We start from the raw sequence: 23,044 nt of genomic DNA, 5'->3' as shown, positions 1-23,044 counted from the left end.
GGTTTGTTCATTGAAAGAACTTTCTACCAGTAGTCAGCAACAGAAAAGTCATTAAATGTAATGTAAGTTTGTTAAATTAATTGTATAATATGAATTCATAGATTTTATATCAATGTCCTATTAAATAAATAGCCTAATATGATATGTATAAGTCACCATCTATGATTATGTAGTTACATTTATAATGTATGTATGCAAGTGGCACATCAACAACGTCAATATTTGAAAAAAAAAAAGTTTGACGCACCTGGGTAAAAAGGTTCGCCATCACTGCCCTAGTCTATAGCAGCAACCAACTGTATATTTTATTCTGCTGGCTTCTATCTCACACCGGATAGCCTCAAATGTACTATTTTCACTGGCCTGCAATTGAACTTCAACTCTCTTTGGTTGTAGTTCATTGGCTATCATCAATAACACTCCTTCCCCCATTCTTTTCTGTCTATCTTCCCTAAACACGCTATATCCTTCACATTTTATCCCACTAACTCTATTTTCTGTTAGCCATGTCTCACTAATGCCCAGTAACCTTGGGCCAGGGTTCAGCAGTTTGATGCTTTCAGAGGCCCCCAGCTTTTTTTTTAGGAGACAGAACTGGGATTGGAACACATGAGCCACTTTTAAGAAATATACTATGGAACTGTTCCCAACTTGTAGATGAAAATATCATGACAATACTTTTGGAAGTTAAAAGAGAAGAGACCTTTTAAAGAGAGTTAGGATGATAACATGCTAATGAACAAAATGGTATTTTTTCAAAGCTTCACTTATTGAAGAGGTGGAAATTGAGCTGGGAGTTGGTGTTAAGAGTGGAGAGAAGGCTGCATAACTTTAATGCAGGTCATTCTTTTTTGATAAGCAGAACTCCCTCTGCTGCCTTTTACAATAGCTCATGAGGACAGGTGATTCACAAAACTGAAGCAAATACGCAGATATTACAACCCTGATTAGGACATATTTCATACATTTTTGTCTAAATCCAAATGAAGAAAACAAGTTATATTTTTCTGAAAAATTTACTAACCTAATTTTCGTTTTTACTGATTTCTCCAATATTTTCAAGAAAACAAGGAGGAGGATGCACAATTTTTGCATTCCTGATATTTATTTATGGCACTTGTTTGCTTCTTGTTCCCCTCCCTATAAAAAAATTCTATAATTATGCTTAAAGCAGCCATAGTAATATTACAAATAGCACTAGTATTAAGGTTCATGATTCATTTCAACTTCAAGTGTTGGTTAGTACTGGAATGTCAACTTCTGAAGTAAAGAAATGAATGCTGCATTATGGTTTGTTGGCATTTCCAATTTTGTTTTAAGAGCTTTTTTTGAAATGCCTCTGCTTCAAGCAAAAGCCATTCAGCAATAAAATGACCCAATTATGAAATTAAGCATGAAGAACTTCAACTAATTTCTGTGAATTCACATTAACAGAAGGTATAACATATTTTAATTGTTCCTTCTAGTTCGAGCTGAAGATACAGGGTAATTTCTGTCAGCAATGATCTTTCACAACCTGTCTAACTAGAATATCAGACTAAAGGGGGAGGGGGTCAAGGCTATTGGCCACATCTGCCCATCTGTATTTCTATTTCACTCACATATAGAAAGTACTATCATAATTTAACCCAAAGACAAGGCTGACTTCATAGTACCATTCTTCTCCTCCTAAGCCTGTACTGACAACAAAGGCAAAGTGCCCCCCCCCCCACTACATACATTACTAAGAATAGCTCACTGCATACATCTTAGTCTTTCATCAAAAAGACATAGATGTCTTTTTGATGAAAGAATAATACAGAAAAATACAGAAAATCAATTCTGATTTTCTGTATAATTCTGTAATTATACAGAAAATCTGAGTGTAACTCAGAATTCTAACAATTCTGAGTTACACTACCCCCCATTGGCGCACTCAGGGAGGGGGCCAAGGGGCCCTGCCTCCCCCCCCAAAAAAAAGAAAGAGGAAAAAAACTTAGAAAAATTTCTAAAATTCTTTTTTAAATTTATGTTGCGTCGTGTCTTCTATTTCTATACTACTTGTGAATTAGCAGTCACATAAGGTGGGAATACTCTCTGGCTCTCAGCAATCACGGCTGTTGTGAACGCAAGGTGAAGTAGCAGTGCTCGGGCGATACTTTGTTTGCCTGAACCGGACCAGATATCATGTATTGGCGATCATTGCAGATGCTCAGTCATAGGTTGTATGCAATGCGTAGTATGTATTCTCATATCGTCTACTCAACTTCCCCCCCCAAGATTAAATCATGAGTGCTCGTACCCCCCCTCCAAGATTAAATCCTGAGTGCGCCACTGCACTACCCCCTTCCCAAACTGTGCTTAATGCTTGTGCTCTAGAACTTTACTTAATTTTACTTGAATTTTATTTAAGCAGTTTACTCATCCTATATTTCTTCATAATCTTTTGTACTCATTTGGCATCTATCCACCTGAGAGAGAGAAAGGAGAGGAACTTATATTCAACCCATATGAAAAAAGGGAGATAAAAGTTAACCTTCATGCTGTCAACACATTATCAACTTTTTAAAAATAAAGGAGAATAATCATCAACAGTCAACTTATTCAACACCTGGAGGCTCACTAATTAATCAGTGACCAAAAATATTAATTTTGCTAATCTTAATCCACAGCTACCTCCTTACTAATGTCACCCATTTTTGAATACATGCCATGGAACAGTTTAGAGAAACTTTTGACAGTAACATGGCATATAATCAGTTTTGGCACAAAGGTTCAACTACCAAACTTCCATCTTATGATCTATGCAGACTATCAAATTTCTCCCTTTCATTGTTTTGAGCTACAGTTGACACAACTAAAGCTATGATGCAAAAACCCTCTGTCTGTTAATTCAGCATGTTCTTCTGGCTGGTTAATTTTTCAGGAGGAAGATCCTACCACCTCAGTATAAGCTTAGCTAGCTCACTTTAAAAAGCCCTTATAGCAGTTTTTTTTTTTTTTTTTTTTTTTTTTTTTTTTTTTTTTTTGTATCCTGAACATGGGATTCAAGCCCATGTTCTTTACATCAAAAGGGCTCTATCAATACCAAATGACTTATGAAGACTTGAAAACTACTTGAATAAATTTATATGGAAAGAGAGAAAAATCAGCCAAAATACAAAACTAGTAATAATATAAGATAATGTTCAAACCATTTTTAGTGCAAAGCTCAATTAGTACTAATGCAGTGGCGGCCCATACATAAGCACTGCGACACTTCATCCCCCCCCCCAAGGAAAAAATTAAATTTTGTTTGTGTTTATAAATAATAACAATGCTTACAACATTATATAAATGCAGTACAACATGTTAAAGGTTACAGCTTATGTTTTGACAATGATTGAATAGTCAATAATTGGAATTATTCGATTAACGCTTTAGATTATGAAACAAATGCACTGTGATCTAACGCCGATATTCGTTTGCTCGTCATTGCACGTTACGTCATTCCCAACTGTAACTGCTTGTAGAACGATACTGGCTTGATGGGTGAAGCATAAATGCTTTCATATTCCCCTTTGTCTGAGAAGGAAAGTTCTTTGAGTGGAGAATTATTGAGCTTTAAGCTCACCCTGAAAGGGCAGTGAGATTAGCTGTGTTCAGCTGAGCATAGAATTGACTTGGGTCTTTTGTATTTGCAGAAATATGCTTCATTGTAGTCTGAAGCTTGCTTGATCAGTGGGTTCAGATGATTAATTGTCTTGATGAAGAACTTTTCTGCTAAGTCATGAAGGAGGGATGTGATGTAGGGAATGTTGACTTCTCTGTGAATTTTTGATAAACCATGAGGCATCCAAACTCATTCTCAGACATTTGTTCTGTATTCTCTGCAGCTTTTGAATAGTTGTATTCGAGGTATGACTCCATGCAGGAGATGCGTAAGTGATGACTGGGCGTATTACCATCCTGTATATAAGTAGTTTGTTCTGTGTGTCCAGTTTACTTTTTCTGTTGATCATGGAGTAAAGCTGTGCCAATACTTTGGATGTCTTTGAACTTATGTTTTATATGACTGGTGAATTGTAGTTTTTTTTATCAAACATTACGCCGAGATATCTGACTGTATTCTGCCATGGGATCTTGACTCCTAGTAAATGTATATCTTCCTTGACCTGAGGCTTCTTTCTAGTGAACAGTATGGCTGAACTCTTCTATGAGTTTGCTTGGATCCTCCAGTCCATCAACCATTTCTCTAGTGTGTGAATACTGTTTTGGAGTCTTTTGATGGCTAGTTTGGGGCTGAGAGATCTTGCTAATAATGGAGTATCATCCACATATAATGCAGTGATTGTTGAGCTAGGGTTTTGAGGGATATCAGCTATATAGATAGAAAACAACAAGGGGGACCAGGAGTGAGCTCTGCAGCACTCCTGCCAGGACCTTGTGTCTGGTTGACACAGTTTCATTTATTCTGACTTGCATGAATCTGTCTTTGAGGTATAAGTGAATTATTTTAACTAGATTTGTAGGCATATCGAACATGATGAGCTTGTAGAGAAGACCCTGATGACCACACTTTATCAAAAGCCTTCGCAGCATCTATAAAGACCGCAGCTGTGTGGAGGTTCCGGTTGAAGCCTTCGGAGATGAATTCGATCAGCCTGTGGATCTGTTGAACAGTGGTATGGTTTTTTCTAAATCCAAACTGCTCATTAGGAATTATACCTAGTTTATCCGTTTCTGATTGAAGCCTTGTAAGGATTACTTTTTCTGCGATCTTTCCAAGACTGGACAGGAGACTGATAGGTCTGTAGCTTTCAGGGAGCTTGGTGTTTTTTCCAATCTTTTTGATTGGCGTGATGTCTGCTATCTTCCATGTTAAGGGAAAATACTTGAGTCTGAGGATGGCATTAATTATGTTGACTAGATGTACAATGGCTTTTATGGGGAGTAGTTTGATTATTTTGTTTGTGATTCCATCTGAACATGGAGCCTTATTGTTGTTCAGGTGAGTTATGATATTTATAACTTCTGTTGGAGAAGTGGGTGTGACAGTTTCTATCATCCTTTTGTTGTTATGGTCTGCCTGACTTGGTGGTGAATCTTGTAGATAAGATTGATGTTCAAATTTTCATACGAGGGGTTGCATTGAGTTTCCAAGCTTTCTACCAGAGCCTCTGCCTTTTCCTTGTCAGTATGGGCTATTCCCTTCTTGGTCTGAATTGGGGGTAAAAGTTGCCTTTTAGTGTAGAGGGTTTTCAGAAACTTCCAAATGGAGTTGTCCTCTGGGTTTAGTTTCGTTAGCTTTGATTCCCAGTTGTGGCTTCGATGTTTTTGGAGAGCTTCTCGGACTTGTCTGTTTAGTTTATTTAGATTTGTTTTATCTTGCGGGGCTCGTGTTATGGTACCTCTTTCTGGTTTTGTTTTTCAGCCTGATTAAATCCATGATTTCCTCGGGGATCCGACCACTAGGGTGAAAGACTGTAGTCTGGGTAACTGACTTTATTGCTTTTTTTTTTTTTTTTTTTATTTGACTGGTAAAGTTGTTTGCAGCAAATTCTATCTCCTCTTTCGTGTGAATAGCAGGGACTGGGCCAATGTGGTCAGGGAGAATTCTGGAGTTTGTCCCAAGATATGAAACAGCAGGGAGGGGAGAATTGCTCTTGTGTACCGAGTTTAAGCAGAATAGGATTGTGATTGGACAAAAGTTCATTTAATGTTTCCAGCTGATATTGGTATCTGATGTTTTTGAGGATGACTATGTCAAGTACATCTGAGCTGTGATGGGTGGGCTTTGTGAGTCTGGCTACAACAATAGAATTTTGTATTGAGTAATGGTTTAGAGTTCGACCTTTGTTGTTGATTGTGGAGCTATACCAGGCTATACGTTTGGCATTAAAGTCACCAGCCATGATGATGGAGTCTGTGAAGCCGAGAATGGTGTCCAAGTCAGATACCAGTAATGAAATGCTGGGTGGATTATATACAGCATAGATTTTGATACTGCCAGCATTGTTGGTATGAACTTCAATGCCTGTTATTTCTTGGTTTGTGGATTGGCCAGAACATTGTGGCTTAGGTAGTTTTTAATGTATATGTATGGCTGTTCCTCCTCCACTGCTGGTGAGTCTGTATGTTTTGTACATAATATAGTTCTGATATTTCTGATATCTCAGGCCAGCTAATAACTTGGGGTTATTAGCTGGCCTGAGATGCGTTTCATTTACTAATATGTCAGGATTGTGTCTCTGAGTGAACTCTTGCAGTTCTAGGATTTTGTTAATCAGTCCATTGGCGTTCCATGCAGTGATCACGAGAGAGTTGAATTTTCTTTTATTCATTATTGAGGGCTGTCAGAATTGAGTGGGTACCTTGTAAGAATCTTTTCGTGGAGGATGGCGAAGGATTTGTCATACCGAATTCTTGTAACATGGTAGCTAGTGAGGCAGTTAATACTGATGTTAGAATTGAGCTTATTTGATCACGGGATGGAGCAACCTTTGTTCGTGCTGCCTCTGCATAAGTTTTGGACATTTGTAGATAGTAGGATCCAACAAAATCCTGTTGACTGAGTCATTTTGTTGGATCCTACTTCGTCTTAATCTATACTTTGGATCCGATATATAGTTATTACGATGTTCTTAACTAGTTGATAGGTTGCAAGTTGATTTCTAATTCAAACATAGAGAAAATTTATATTGAAAGACTGTGCCACTTTATATCTGAATTAGTTCAAGAATTGAAGAAAAACCAGCTCTCAACTACCTTTCCTTTATATGTTGTTATTATATATACTGGACAAGTATATTTAACTTACTTAAATCACCCGCTTTGGTTCGAACATTTTATGAATGGTGCAGTAAAAGACATTCAGGCAAAATACAACTTTTGATTAACAAAAACAAACATTTAATTTTAGAATCACAAGTTTTACACTTAAGATCAAATCACTAATAAGTTATTATAAACACTTCAGCCTTTCTGATAATACAGTCATACAAACTCAGACAATGGTAAATCTGTTATCTGTAATACAGTCTTCACACAGTTCATCATCATCAAATTCCTGCCATGTACCCTTAAGGGGTGTACAGGATATGACAGTACTACATGAAAAAATTATATCATTACTAACTTCCTATCTACAATTTTCCTCCAAATCAGTCTGTTACTTGTCAAGACTCCAACATTATCAGATCTTATATTTCTATCGTCTAAGGCACTTTGTACCATATCAATCCACCTATATCTTGGTCTTCCTCTGGGTCGTTTTCCTGCTAACCTGGCAGAGAACACTTGTTTTGCTAATCTTTCCTCTCCCATTCTATTTAAGTGACCATACCATCTGAGATTAGCTCTGCTAACGCATTCCTGGATGCAGACAATGTCAAGTTCTTTCCTAATATCCTCATTTTTAATATGATATTGCCATTGATGCCATCTGTTCACGCCTCTAATCTTTCTCAGGACTCTCATATCTGCGGTCTCTAGTCTTTGGTCAAGTGTTTTACTTCTGACCCAGCTCTCAGATCCATAAGTTAAAATTGGTTTGAACACAGTCTTGTATACAGCTAATTTAGTGTTCCGACTAATTTCTTTCTTATTCCATATGAATTTATTCAATTGACTTCCCACGATACCAGCTTTGCTGATTCTGTTGTCTATTTCTATATTTAGTTTACCATCTTCAGTAAAAATTGTGCCTAAGTAGCTGAAATGTTTTACTTGTTCCACAGGTTCTCCATTCACAACACAGTTGACATTTTCAATGATTCTGCCTATTTTCATTGTCTTTGTCTTTTTATTGCTGACCTTCATACCATATCTATTACAACAGCTATTCAATTTAGTCAGAGAATCTTGCAGACTTGTAGCGGATTTATTTAGAAGTATAACATCATCCGCATAAAGCAAAGAGCTGACATTAACATCTCCAATTTTGATATCAGGTTTAATACCACATTCCTTCATAATGTGATCCATATAGATAATGAATAACAGAGGGGATAATGTACATCCTTGTCTCACACCAGATTTAACATTAAACCATCTTCCTGTACTTCCTTCAATTCTAACTGCTGACTCACAACTCAAATAAAGACTAAGTATTGCTTGATATAATGACCCATTGACACCATATAACTGCAGCGTATTGAATAGCTTCTCTCTTGGCACCTTGTCATATGCCTTTTCCAAATCGACAAAACTTAAATACAGATCTTTGTTATATTCCCATGCTTTCTCGACTATTTGTCGTAAAGTGAAGATCTGATCCTGACAGCCTCTATTTGGCCTGAATCCAGCTTGTTCTTCACCAAGCTTTTCTTCCACAATTCTTCTCAACCGTTTCTCAAGTATACTTGCATAGATCTTGCCAGGAACACCTCTATAATTCTCACATTCAGTTTTATTTCCCTTTTTATATATGGGTACTATGAGAGCTCTACTCCAATCATCGGGAATTCGTCCCTCTGTCCAGGCTTTCTGAACTATGCAGTGCAGCCACTGTAAGACTCTTATACCACCATACTTCAGCATTTCTGGTCGAATATCATCTACTCCTGCTGCCTTTCCACATTTCAAGCCTTTGATGGCTTTTTCTACTTCAAGTATGGATATGTATTCCTGACTGCATGCCTGGTCAGTGTTTTTTATCACTGTGCTGTCATCACTGCTTGTTTCATTTAGCAGTTTTTCAAAGTAATTACTCCATACTTCAAGGATATCTTTTTCTCCTGTTTTCATTTCACCTTTATCATCTCTAATTCCTTTTACAGCACTCTTTCCTCCATTCCTAAGCTTCTTCAACAACCTCCAGAATATTTTGCCACCTTCTTGATATTTATTTTCTATATTCTTGGCAAAGTCCTCCCATGACTTTTGTTTAGCTAGTTTTACACACTGTTTAGCTTTCTTACATTTGTCTCTGTATTCTGTAAGAGTAAAAGCTGACTTATTTGCCAGGAACTTTTGATATGCTTTCTTCTTTTCCTTCACTGCCTCTTTAACTTCCTGTGTCCACCAGGGAGTTCCGATTTTTTTATCCTTGCACACAACCTCACCACATGCCTCTCTGGCAGAATCAATCAATGTTTCCTTCAGAGTTTGCCACTGAATCTCCAAGGTTTGATTCCTGTTCTCAAACTCTTTCATTTTCTTTTCAATAATATTTCTGTATTTTAGTCTACAGTTTACATCTGAGAGCTGCTCAACTTTTATTCGCTTTAAAACTTTCTTACATGTTATTCTTTTCAATATGAAATTCAATTTTATCCTGCTCAAGACTAAATAGTGATCACTTCCAATTTCAAATCCTCTGTACACTCTGGTGTCCTGCACCAGGGAGAAAACATCACTATCAACAATAACATAGTCAATGAGACTTTTCTTATTCCTAGCCTCTTCTCTCCATGTGAATTTGTGCACATTTTTATGTTGGAACATGGTGTTAGTAATAACCAGTCCATGTCCTGATTATTACTAACACCATGTTCCAACATAAAAATGTGCACAAATTCACATGGAGAGAAGAGGCTAGGAATAAGAAAAGTCTCATTGACTATGTTATTGTTGATAGTGATGTTTTCTCCCTGGTGCAGGACACCAGAGTGTACAGAGGATTTGAAATTGGAAGTGATCACTATTTAACAGTTCATTTAACTATTTAATAAAATTCCTTAGTGATCATTCACATTAATCTCTCATAGTTTCTTAAGTTTCAAATACAGTAAAAATGCAGTAACACTTCTTCATAAGTATACACTTTTAAATCTACACTTCAGCTAATCTCTGCAATAGTTACTGTTATTATAGGGATATTCTAGGATGAAACTCGCACATGTTTCTGCATAGGAATATTAATGGTTGGAATATTCTTACCGATAATCTTCTTTATTCATCTATCTTTATGCGAACATTTTTTTGTAATTGTAAACACTTTAAACAACTTAACGGCACTCATTAAACAAATCTTCTCAGTAATAACTGAATTAATTAACGGTCACAATACACATAATTAAACGTTCTTGCATGAAGTACTACTGATCACTTATGAATTAACACACAGTAGAAATTCTGAGGCCAAAGATCACAGTCAGTTCATATATCTCTTTCTGTGCCTTGTCAATTTCTACGAGCATCCGTGGCATTGACCGTTTATCTGACCTGAGCAGCCTGCTCACTTTTACTGGTGTTAGGCCCTGACTCATAAGGTCAGCAGTGATTTCTTCAGAAGTGACACCTTTGGTTACCCCGCGAAGTACTACTTTGAGATTCTTTTCACTAGGTAAATCAAAAGTGTGATAAGGAAGACTTTTGTTATCCATTAGTTTTGTCAATTGTCTAGTCAGTGACTGAGGCTGGCTGGATTTTTGACTCCATCGTGATTTTTAGCCCAGGAATACGAGATTTTATGTTCCCTAAGGGCTGATGTGACAGTGGTCCATTTGTCCTTGTCCCTTAGTGTAACAGCTGGAACCTTTTCGGTGTTCCTCGGGACATCTGGTGTTGGTGAATCTTCATCCATCTGTTCCTCTGTAGTTCTTCTTTTGTTAGAATGCTCTCCCTGAGAGTTGTTTTAACAGGGGGATTTTGGTGACAGAGCAGCAATGAGTTCTTCTTGTGATATCTCGTTCTCCTCCTCTCTATCCTAATCATTTGAGTGAATGTACTACTGTTTTGGCTTAAACGGCAGTGTATTTTTAGTAAGCTTACACGCCTTATTTCTGTGAGATATGAAACGTTTATTATTGGTGCATGTACATGGTGAACTATTTTATTTTATTTTTTTTTGTTAAAATAACATAATTATTTATTTATTATAAATACAAGGCTGAATTATGACGAATGTCGCTGTTGAAAATATGAAAAGAATAATATTTTTCAATTATCGTTACACATTACGGCATTTTTGAGCACAGGCATAAGATACACTGCTGCTTGGGCAGTGTATCTTATGCCTGCGCTCGTTATTTCTGAGAGATATGAAATCTTTATTATTGGCGTGTGTTCGTGGTGAACTATTTTTTTGTAAATCTTATTTTATTTTGTTAAAATAACATAATTATTTATTATAGATACAAGGCTGAATTATGACGAGTGTGACTTTTGAAAATATGAAAAGAATTATATTTTTTCAATTATCATTACACAAAACAAATGCACTGCAATCTAACGCCGATATTCATTTGCACTTGTCATTGCTATTGATATGAAACATTTATTATTGGTGTTTGTTCATGGTGAGGATGAAATATTTTTAATAAAGCAATTTTTAATATGTAAATTTATTTATTAATAAATTCGTTATTGGTTAGGAAAAAAGTGTTTTTTTTTTTTGTATATGCAGCACCCCCACTTAAAATTTTCACCAGCCGCCACTGTACTAATGTAAATTTTTTTTCGAAAGACAAGTTTGAATCCACCTATTAGAAACCTTAATGAGGATTTTTCAAATGAAGGTGAGTTAGGAAGTTTCATATGTCAGTAGAGAGATTCCCCTGCCACAAACTTCAGTTTATCTTGCAAAATAAATAAATATCAGTGAGAACACATGCAACTTGACAGATTATGTACATAGGATTAAATGCCATTTATCCAAACACATTAGGGGTAGATAGAGATCTGAGAGTTAGGTTAAGAAATGATAATCAAAGACTGGATATCACACTCACTGAGATCCTTAATTTATAGTATGATTCTACTAGAACCTCACTATCAGGATAGAATATTCTACCAGAACCATACTATCATGACAGAGTTCTACAGAACTCTGTCCTGATAGTATGACAGAACAGAGAGTTCTATGGAAAAATCAGTGAATAAATAGTAGGCAGAACCATATTATAAATTAAAGATAATCAAGAATTGCTAAGCACAGCAAATCTGAAATGACAATTATTTAAAGGTTACTTAAAGAATGATGATAGATTAAAAAAAACAGGTTTTAGAACAAAAATAACTGGAGGGGAGGGGAAATAGAGGAAAACCAAGATAGAGGTCTTACAGCTAGAAATGTATAAAGATAAAATGAAAGAGCTTATCAAATCAGAGACCTGACAAATAAAATACCAATCTGGAAAAAAATTGCTTCAAGGACATTAGTTATGAAATATATATTTTCCAGAAGCATACTAGAAATTATGATATCAGAAAATAATATTTAATATTGCTTGTCTATATAATTGCTTTATCCATATATATAGATATTTCTGGTGGCTTGTTGTGGCATATACTGATAAGAATGTTGACGAATGTAGCTGCTGGTCTCGTTTTTTTTGAAATTTTGTGTGTAGGAGGGGGAGTAACTTCTTGCTCCATTCATGTGTAAATAAGTTTTCTACTTCAGTTGCCAACTTAAGGATATTTGTGGAAGTCAAGAATGAGAAGATATTTTGTGATAGGAGGATCATTTCTTTAAGATTTTGTATAAATACATAAAAGGAAACAAATCTATCTCGATGTTTCAGAACTGAATTTGCTTAAAAAAAAAAAAAAAAAAAAAAAAAAAAAAAAAAAAAAAAACTGGAGAAAATAAAACTGTACGAAGTTAGTAATAATGTGAACTTAATCACGTATCTTGCTCACCTCTGGAGGGTACATATCAGCAATTCGATGATCATCCTCAGATTTGTTTTTACATTTATTCTCATAAACAGCAACATTATTTGATATCACTTCAGTCTGGTAGGTAGGAAGGATGGATGATCTGGATATGTTTATTGTGATGACATCCTACTGACCCCAGAAAATTTAAAATCTTCCCATTAATAAGAATTAATTATTCCACTTTCCTGGCCTAGACTAGAAACAATCCAGATATTCTTGGGGATGGAGGAATCTGAGTTTCAAAAAGGTAGTAAATCCTATGCCCTTCGAACATTCATTTTTTTTAACCTTCCAAAACAGAAAAAGAAATTGGGTATCATTTTATCAAAATTATGCAGTAGGACATCTCTATGAATTGAGTTCTGCAAATGTGTATAAATGGTACAATTTGTGGTCATGAATCCATACATACTCATGAAGTAGTCTGCAAAACTAAAATTGAGAGCATATAGTTCATTCCTCTTTACCATACTGCTTTCTTTTTGTTCTGTTTCAGGGTCATGAGTACTATAATCTATAATTCTTCATTAAGAAAATTCTGACAATTCTTATAATTATGCATTTTATCATCGATTCAAGTGGTAAGTTTTCTCATTCTAAGATCTTGTTTCAAACCTGGTTGACTGGCATCTTTGTCATATGTTCCATGTTCTTGGTTATTGTTCTGACAATGATTAGTCTCTTTTTGACATCAATTTTAACACTAAGCAGCTCAATGTAGTTAACCTGATTCGTGTAGCTATATTAAAACAAAATCTAAAAACTGAGCCTTATCTTGCCAGGTTATTATAACAACCTGTAGATTTCACTTGATGCTATATAACTGCTGTATTTTTATTTTATTTATTACAAAAGAAAAAGTTAATGATTGTTTCTTTTTTCTAACTGTTGGAAATGTTTCTAACATTAAAACTTTTAATGTTAACATTTAAATTAAAGTGTACTTTTTGATAAGTATTTGTTCAAAAATTTTCTCTTTATAGTGTGATTTCCACTATTTAATATACATCTTGTAGATATGTTCAGATTCACTTCATAAATTCTATTATATATAATAATGTTTTGTCAATTCCTCTAGGGTGGTAATTATGATGCAAGTGCTCTCTCCATACAAGCTGCCTTGAAAGCACCCAAAGTGTGGGAAAGACCTAGGGAATGTTTCCACACTGCTAGGATAGCACAAGACATTGTTAAATGTGATGTTATAGGATTGAAATATCTTTAATGACAAAAGTGTTGCCCTTCATTTTTTATTTTAACAAAAATAAACTTTTTTTTTTTTGCCACGATCATAGCACAGATTCTTGAAACAAGCAGAGCAACCTTCATATGCTGAGAGCTTCATATGTTATATATATTAGTTATGTATGTAAAGAACATAGAATTAAATATTTGAAATTAATAATGTAAACAAATTGTACAGCAAATAAATCAAACTTTTATGCACACACTTCTGCATCTTTAATTTTATAATGAATGAATGGATGCATTCCACTGATAGTAAATTGCTGGAAAGTATCAACACTGTACTGAGTAAGTTATGTGTATAAACAATTGAGTATGACCATCTTTTCTGTTTGTTATATTCAATTGCTTCCAGTATGCTTGTAAATTAGAACCAGTACAACAAAAGAGGGAGAACTAGATTACAGTAACAAATATCTCTATAGAATAAGTGACTCAGATTTTGAGCTTCTTACTAATGTAAAAGGTTAGCAAGTTAAACAAATCCAGTATAAAAAAATGTTTTTTTAAAAACATGTGTAATATTTTATATACCGATTTATAACAGAAATGCAAAATTTTAAACAAAACAATATCACCTGTTATAAGAATAAAAAGTGTTTGTACTCAGCATATCATATTCAGGAATAAACTGGATTAAATTTTGAAACACATCTCATCTCTGTATCTTTATATTACTCAATACTTTATCCACTGTTAAAAATCTTATTCATTACTCTATGCAAGTTATTAAAATCACATTAAGTTACAGGAATAGAAAGGTGTTGGAGAGACATTTTGAAGAATCCATATATGTGATAACATTTGATATTTTAACTCAAACTTGGAAATGAAAATCTTGTGTGATTGAGATTAGGGTATAAAAATAATAAATAGATAGCAAAACAGGTACCCTACAGGCTAACACTTTCCTACAAGACATGGTGCTAGCTTAGTGTTTTTCCAGCAAAAGAAACATTTTATATATATTGATGTATAGAGAAATAAAAAGAATAGTATTAATTTTTTAAAAAAATATTATGTGATGACACCTCCAAGGAGTCCATAGACTCATCGAGAGAGGGAACTCATTCTACAATTCTCAGTCTCCACCACTTAATCCGCTAACTACAGCAAACCACATCATCTACATCAGTGTTTCTCAAGCTTCAGATATCTGTGTACCCCCTTCTTAAATTTTCATTATTACCAAGTACCCCTTATCAAAATAATAATGTATATTTCATTGTAAATGTCTATTTTGTTTGAATTTATATGTTCATGTAAACAAAAAATGTGATTTATTTTTAATAGAACAAAATTTGGAATAGGTTCCTCTTCATTTCCCATCTATATATGTGATAACATATGATATTTTAACTCAATGAAAATCCACGTTTCATCCATGAAAATCCACATTTCAAGTAATTCATATCATATGAACTTTTTTCATCTCCTAGTTGGTTCCTCTAGAGATGTCAGATGACACACCCTTATTAATTTCATTTGATTCAGATACAATATCAATGTTTTCTTGTTGCTTATAGCTACTTGTATTTGCATTGCTCTCTTTTGTGCATTTTATAAATCCAATCTTTAACCAATGATCCATACTTAATTTGGAAGCTAAAAAAATTACTGTATTTACTCGAATATACCCCCCCCCCAATTGAAGCTAAAAAATCGTGATGCGAGATATATGTGGGGATTTTCAGAAACTAACGTTTTCAAAAAAAAAAACTGAAAATGGTACGACTTACCAAAAATCTCCTATTCGCTATCGCTACTTTTGGCATCGAAAACAGTTTCCATGTGTGTGCATCGTCAGTCATCTACCCAAATAGCTTCATCTTCTTTCCCATTATTTCAACCAAAAATTACCAGTAATTTACAAGACTTGAGATATGTAATGAACAATCCTTTATAAATGAAAAGCAGAGCTTGAAACAGACAGTAATGGTAGGCCAGTAGAGAGAGAGCAGCTATGAAGAAGTGCATATGATTGGTGCAGTATTAACAAAAGGCAAGCCAACAGTTGAGTTTAAATGCTAATTCTCTCCAACCGTATTCCACAATATCTGAAACACTTTCACTATATATTTTTTAGTTTTAACACGTTCATGACAGGGGTGGTGTGAAGCAAAACCATATGTTGCACCGACAACATATGGTTTTGCTTGAGCCTATACAGCAGTTTCTGTTGGATGGGAGATGCGATTCATTAGTTAGTGCAGTTTTTATCCCAGTTCTCTAATTGCACTATTTGTTGAGAAATACATCACACAGACTGCAAATATCTCTGAATCTTATTCAATGATACAATAAAACTACTTGTTTTTCTTGGTCTTCAGTAGTGATGCTGTTGGGGAGGTTGTGTTGTTTACTGCATGGAGCAAGTTACTATCGTCAGGACATGAACGTCATGGCGATAGCAACTTGCGTAGGAAAATTCATGCATAATATATAATTTATTGAGAAATATATACATTTAAAATAATTCTTTTTTTTTCTTAATAATCATTCTATGTGTTAATGATGCATAGCCAAAAATTGCCACGTAACCCCCTGAAGACCTTTCGTGTAACCCCGTGGTACGCATACCACACTTTGAGAAACACTGATCTACACCAACACCATCTACTGTCCTCCACCACCACTAGTATTTTCACAGACAATCACAAACATCCATGCCCAAGGTGGATTTGAACCCGAAGCCTTTTGGCTGGAGAGTGGATATGCTAACCACTCGGCCAACCAGGCTGGCATGAAAGATATCCAAACTTTATAGACATATTTCATTTATTAAGAAATGTTAAAATTTCTTGGCTTTAATTTATTTCATTTATTAAATGAAGCATTCAATAAAATATAAGCCACTGTGTTTTATAGTCCTGATTTATCTCTGCACTAGCTTCATCTCCCTACAAATGCCACAGAACCTTTCTATGAAACGTAAAAAAAAATCACATTTATGAGAGCAAGTGGAGAAAATGGAATGTGAAAGTTTTTTGGTGAATAAATGCATTAAATATAAGTTTTAAACATAACTGAATTAAGAAGTAATTTATGCACTTTTTTTTTCTCTTTAAATTATAAACTAGAGCTTTGGGCACCTAGCATGCCAAATCACCTATTCTGTTCTCTCCTCACTCAAAGGAATTGAAATTGTACTGTGTGTTTTCCTTTTTATCCCCCACCCTAATTTAAGTCTAAAAATACGTAACCATAATGCTTTCATCTAGCAGTGTTGTAAGTCAGATTTCTGTAAGCCAGGCATACAGAACATCCAAAAAAAACTTTAAAAAAAAAGGGGGGGGGGGGCATAATAAATTGCCTAAGGAAACTGTTCAACAAAATACTAAAGGAAGGAAATTTATCAACAGAATGGAGAACAGGTCAGATCATACCCATCCACAAAAAAGATGCCAGATCCTGCACTAACTATAGGCTACTACCCTTCTAAGCCACTGCTATAAAATATTTATCAGGATTCTTCAAAACAGAGTTAAATATTCCTATGAAGAACAGATGGAAGAAGAGCAAATGGAATTCAGAAATAGGAGAAGCACAACAGATGCAATTTTCATATTAAACAGATTAGCAGATCTTATGAGAGACAAAAATAAAATAACTCCACTGCTGTTTTATTGACTTCAAATAGAATCGATAAACAGATGCAAACTCATTAAAATTCTAGAAAACAGAGGGTTTTCTTTGTATCAAGAATTACTATTCAGAAATGCATAGTGAAATACAAAAACATAGAAAAAATAACAATTAAAAAAGGGGTCATGCAAGGCCATTGTCACCATATTTATTCACCCTGCACCTAAAAGAAGTAGACGAAGGACTACAGATGTGTGAAGGCATAATTGTAAATGGAAGAAATATAACACATTTAAAGTATGCTGACAGCATAGTTATCACTACAGACAAATTAGAAAATATCCTGCCCAAGCTGCATCAAACAAGCAGCAAATATATGAAATCAATTTTGGTAAAAGAAAAGTAATGGTAATAGGAAGAAAAAGGGAAGCAATCCAAATGAAAATAGGAAACAATATAGAACAAGTAGAGCAATTCAGTTACCTAAGATCAATGAAGATCCAGACTATTTCGAAACCATAAAACACAGAATCAATCATGGATGGATAACAATGGGCAGACTACAAAAAATATGGAGCAATAAAAGATTCAGCAAAGAACTCAAAGATATATAAAACAATGATAATTCTCACAGTAGTCTATAGCTCAGAAAAGGATAAACTCCTTTTCTGAGCTATAAAAAACTCATATTTCTGAGTTTTCTATAGAAAACTCAGAAAAGGAAATGAAATGCCTAAGAAAAATCAATAGAACAAACTGGACAGAAAGAAAAACAAATGAAAAAGTCAGAGAAGAATTAACTTTAAAAAAACTATTTACAGCACAAAGCTTCTGGTTTGGACATATTTCAAGAATGAACCCAGAAAAACTACCAAACATATTAAATGGTAGAATTGAAGGACAGCCCAGCAGAGAAAGACCAAGAAAGAAATGGATTGACAACATCAAAGAAAGCATCCACTTACACTCCATAATAGAACTACATAAAAAGACAGCAGACAGAAAGAAATGGCAAAAATTTATCTTTGAGGAACTCGACCCATGATGAGGGAAGAGAAGAAGAAAGTTTATGGACAAAAGATGGGTGGAATGGGTAGAAATAGGATGAGTAGGAGAAAAATAAAATGTGAAATAAGCTTTAGTCTTTTTAGTCTGTGTTAACTTTTTTTCTCAAATAGTTTTGAGACTCAATAGTCAAAAGTGCAGTGAGAATACTCATTGTTCATGTGGATGTGAATAACTGTTAAAAGCATGCAACATCAGCAGGAAAATCTTTAGTGTATATGTGCACTAGAGACAGGGAAAACAAACAATATGCATACATATCTCTTGGGTATATATAACAATGGTACAGTTATATTACCCAAGGATAAGAATGATATCATCAAGATAATTATGATGATAAAGATCGACTGCACAGCATTATTTTTCTTCACTTGCACAGAAGACCATGGCAAATCACCTTCCATACCATGAATGGCCAACTAAATGCCTCCTCTAGTCTTCTACCGTCAGGAGAATTCTGAATAGCTTGGATACCAATGTTGCCTGATCTTAATATATATACTTTCTCCAATTGTGCTCCAGAATTAAGACACATATTTTTGCAATTGTTCATATTCATCTATTCCAAAGCATGAAAGTGATGATGATAATCAGCCTGTTTTCTATCCACTACAGGGTGATGGCCTCTCCCATTGCAGGAGGGTGGGTTGACTTCTCCCATGGTGACCCAGTCCATCTTGGGAGAGTGCATTTATACTTGGATGAATGTATGAAGATGGAAGACAATCGCAAACATCCATTCCTAGGCAGGATTTGAATCCGCAGAAACATTTGCTGCATGCCTACACATAATGTACAGACAACTTTCCTGTTATAAAATATAATATCCTACTCTTATCGTTCCTGCTCAATGAAATTTATTAAAATAACGAACAGAAAAATATAATGAAAAGCACAGGAGAAGAAAGAAGAGATGATCTTAATGTTGATGTGGTTCATTTCACAATCATGTTTATAGAGCTACTGTTGCCATCTCTGCTTTAAATCATTCTTGGTATACCTGTGTGATTAAAGATAAGGTCAACAAATATTTGAGTTCGGATAAGAATTAAAAACATGGATACTTTTTTTTTTTTAATTAAAAATCTTTTGATGTATATACATATATATACACAGCAGTTTAGTGACTTATTTTATTTACTTATTCTGCAAGTTCTGATTGGAAATTTTATCTTAACATTTTCTTCTTCTTCTCTTGTGTTTATTCATGAAAAATGAACTCTTCTTTTTAGTACGTAGACCCTGTGGAAAAAAACATTTTATAAAATCATTTTCTTTCATCGTATACAGTATCTATTATACACTTTCAAACAGTAATTTAAATAATCATTGTACTTACTACAATGATTATTATACTTCTTCCCAGGTATAATATCAAAATTCATTTCATTCTCTGTGTATATAAATCATTAATTCAAGTGGAATGGAAAAGATTTTGCATAGAGTCAAATGTAAATATATTCATAAATTAAAGTTGATCTTAACTTAAATGATGTATAATTTTTTTAAGCATTTGATTAAATATATTTTTAGAAATTTCTAATCAATGCATAAAACTCAATATCTGAAGAGTGAAGTAAGTAAAACCACCAATAAATTTGTTCTGTAGTGAACAGCAACCAACTTTTCACATGAAACTAGATGGTCCTTTCTACTTTAGAACTAAAGACTGCAGACTTCCTGAAAAGGGCATTCATAAAGAGGATGTGTCCTGTTCATGGTGAGAAGTGTTTGTCATGTCCAGCAGTTCACAGCTTGGTCCAGAAATTTTTGCAGTGATGCTCGACACTTCATGATGAGACCAATCTGGTCGCTCTGTTGAAACTGTGACAGAAGTCACTGTGAGATGGGTGGAACAGATGATCAAAGTTGATAGATGGATAACAAGAGACAGCATAGAGCACAATAGGCTGTTCTCATGATCTATCCCACACCATAATGCACGAACATTTAAATTTTTGGAAAGTATGTACAGCCCTCTGCACAAAATGAACTGAATAGGTCCTGAAACATCTCTTCCACTATGCAGATGAGGGAGAAGACATGTTGAAGAAGATTGTTAGAAGTGATGAAATGTGGGTTCACCAATACCAACCCGAATTAAAACATGCTTCAATGTAATGGATGCATCTCAATTCACCAACAAGCAAGAAGGACTATGGCATCAAAAAGAAAGTTATTGCTTAAAGTCTTGAGATTCCCAGAAAGTACTGCTGGCCCATTTTCAGAAGCGTGGTAAAAATGTGAATGCCACATTGTACTGTGGAATTTTATTGAAGCCTTGGGATGGAATTTGTTGAAAATGCCCAAGCTTACTAACAAAGGAGTACTGCTATTGCTCCTGCATGCAACGCGATACCTCATATAGCCACAGGAACCCTGAAAAGAATTCAAGTACTTCAGAGGGAACTCCTTCAACATCAATCTTACAGCCCCAACCTCACCCCAAGCAACTTTCATCCCACTAAAACAGCACCTTGGTGGAAAACATTTTGATGATGATCAGATTGAAAATGAGGTCCGGAGTTTGCCAAAACAGTACACAAAAGAATTCTAATGATGGGACAAGTGTGTAAATGTCATAGAGGATTATGTAGAGAAATAAATGTTTTTCTGAGGTTTGCATTTCTTGTTTTATTTTTTATAAACATTTGTGATTTACTTCCTGACTTTTTCTCATATGTATTCATGCAAATAACAATTTGGATGTTACTTAAAGTCGAAAACTAGATAATAGAGAGGAGACCTCCCTGGAATGTACAAGGAAACAGAGAACTGACCAGTGATTTGGATTCAATGACTAGTCTTCATAGTCTAATAATGAATTACGTTATTAGATATCCACCCCAATACTGAATAAATGAGAATATGGCTTAAGCCACAAACAAATATGATGATTGATGATACAGTGTGATCAAATGTCATCATGCCAGCTAGCATGTCATGCAGTTTCATCAGGGAACCAGGGTGAACGGTGAAAAGTCAGCTACCAAAACAATGCAAAACTAAACAAAAATAAAGATGGGTGCTATTAACTTAAGAGGTCTCAATGACAAAGAGGTGGAGCTAGTAGAGGGATACAAAAAGTACCACATTGACATAACTCCTGGTACCAATATGAAGATGGCTAGAAGAGGCGAGATGTTCCTGAATAATAACTATGATGTTGAGTATTTAGGCTTATGTACTGGTCATTATTGGGTTTAATGAAATGAATACAGCACAGAGAATAAAACAAAAGGGAGGAGAGCAGTGAGAGCCTGTAGCTCCCCTCCTTTGAGAACTGCAATAATTTGCAGTTCTCAAATCATCTATCTATCTAAGATATATTGATGATGTGTTCTTTATTTAGCCACATGGATCAGATACAATATACTCCTTCCTCAACACTATGGTGTTCTCAAAACCCTTGTCAACAGAGTCTCCAACTTGTTCTACCCAGCCTTCCCTTTCAGCTGAACTCTCCTGCATTTGCAGACCTTCTTGTCCAATAGTTACAATGCCAAGATTAACAAGTTGTCTCAGCAAACAGACTGCAGTAATGCTAATGTTATTCCCTATATCCAAGGCACCTTATAAAAACTAGTCAGAACTCTAAAGAAATATAATCTCTGAACTGCTTTTCAAAATGGGATTTTCCATCCTGTAAGCTCAAGAAAATCAACAGTAGAACACTCACTATTTCAGACAATAATATATAAGTGTTAGGGACCATGAGATAGCAGCAGCAGTTTGCCATACTCTCCTCCCCAAAGCCAATTAAAATCACTATAGTCTTGGACCAGCTATTCTGTGATTGGCTATGGGTGGAGACAAGCTGCCCATTAATCTTCAAAAAAGTTAGAGCTAAATGGCATTGCTTACTCTCTTTGGAATAAAAGACAATAGCAGGTAGAAAAGCAATTGCAGCAAGCCATTGATCATGTTTCCACCTGAGCATTTGCAAATGGATTTAAATTTTCATTATAGAAGACCATGTATGTGTGTGTACTTTTGTCATTCATTCTTTATCCTGACCCAGAACTAAAACTAGACAATAATCCCAGCTGCAACAGAGGCAAAAATCTTGAGATGTTTACTTATCAAAAATAAGTAAACCATCTTACCTCACATACATGAACTATGAGATAAGTGCCAAATAGCAATAACATTGTTTGCACCCTGTCTTCCACATTGAAGTGCATATTAATGTCCATTGATTACTGTGCCTATACTGAGCACTTATTCTGGTCAAGACTTAATTATGGATCTCCATCTTCAAAAGACTTAATAAAATCTGTAGCTGGTGTGTTATAAGAAAGAGCAAGAGAAATGGTAATGTCCCTAATTAGGCTGTTTTTCTGCCAGTGCTCAGTTCCAAGCAAAGAGCTGCTTTCTACATTATAGCCGGCTGAGCTGGATAAGGGAAATAGCTACCGTATTTACTTAAATATAACTTGCACCCCTGATTTTACTTTAAGAAAAAAGAAATTAAAGTTTTGCATATACCTCACGCACAAAAAAAGTTTAAATACATTCATGTAGGGGCGATAGCAGCTAGCTTGCTGCAGTAAAACAATACACCCTCCCCACTATACTGCAG

General features: G+C 35.0%; 2 protein-coding genes across 5 annotated transcripts in view; one reads left to right on the top strand and one right to left on the bottom strand.

Annotated features, from left to right (window-relative positions):
• The window catches only part of LOC150108465 (uncharacterized), a 69,088-nt gene extending 54,623 nt beyond the window's left edge, over positions 1 to 14,465 (top strand). The window contains exon 3 of one of the 2 annotated variants that reach the window (XR_016550658.1): positions 13,646 to 13,785. Coding sequence is in view for 1 of the 2 variants with exons in the window: in XM_090415874.1 (XP_090272000.1) it covers positions 13,646 to 13,792 (147 nt within the window). In the remaining variant the exon portion in view is untranslated. Of the gene's footprint in view, positions 1 to 13,645 lie in introns of both variants that reach the window. The other variant, XM_090415874.1, reaches the window with a different exon arrangement.
• Positions 14,466 to 19,523: 5,058 nt separating this feature from the next.
• Positions 19,524 to 23,044, bottom strand: part of LOC150108464 (uncharacterized) — a 132,475-nt gene continuing 128,954 nt past the window's right edge. For 2 of the 3 annotated variants that reach the window (XM_090415869.1, XM_090415870.1), the window contains exon 14: positions 19,524 to 19,704. In XM_090415869.1, the coding sequence (XP_090271995.1) occupies positions 19,636 to 19,704 (69 nt within the window). In that variant the 3' untranslated portion in view covers positions 19,524 to 19,635. The remainder of the gene's footprint in view (positions 19,705 to 23,044) is intronic. The other variant, XR_016550656.1, reaches the window with a different exon arrangement.

Source organism: Typopeltis vanoorti, chromosome 3 (assembly GCF_054136105.1).
Source record: "Typopeltis vanoorti isolate ZY-2024b chromosome 3, IOZ_Tvanoo_1.0, whole genome shotgun sequence".
NCBI classification, from domain to species: domain Eukaryota; kingdom Metazoa; phylum Arthropoda; class Arachnida; order Uropygi; family Thelyphonidae; genus Typopeltis; species Typopeltis vanoorti.
The sequence above is the reverse complement of the archived record's forward strand: the minus strand, read 5'-3'. Positions and strand labels throughout refer to the sequence as shown.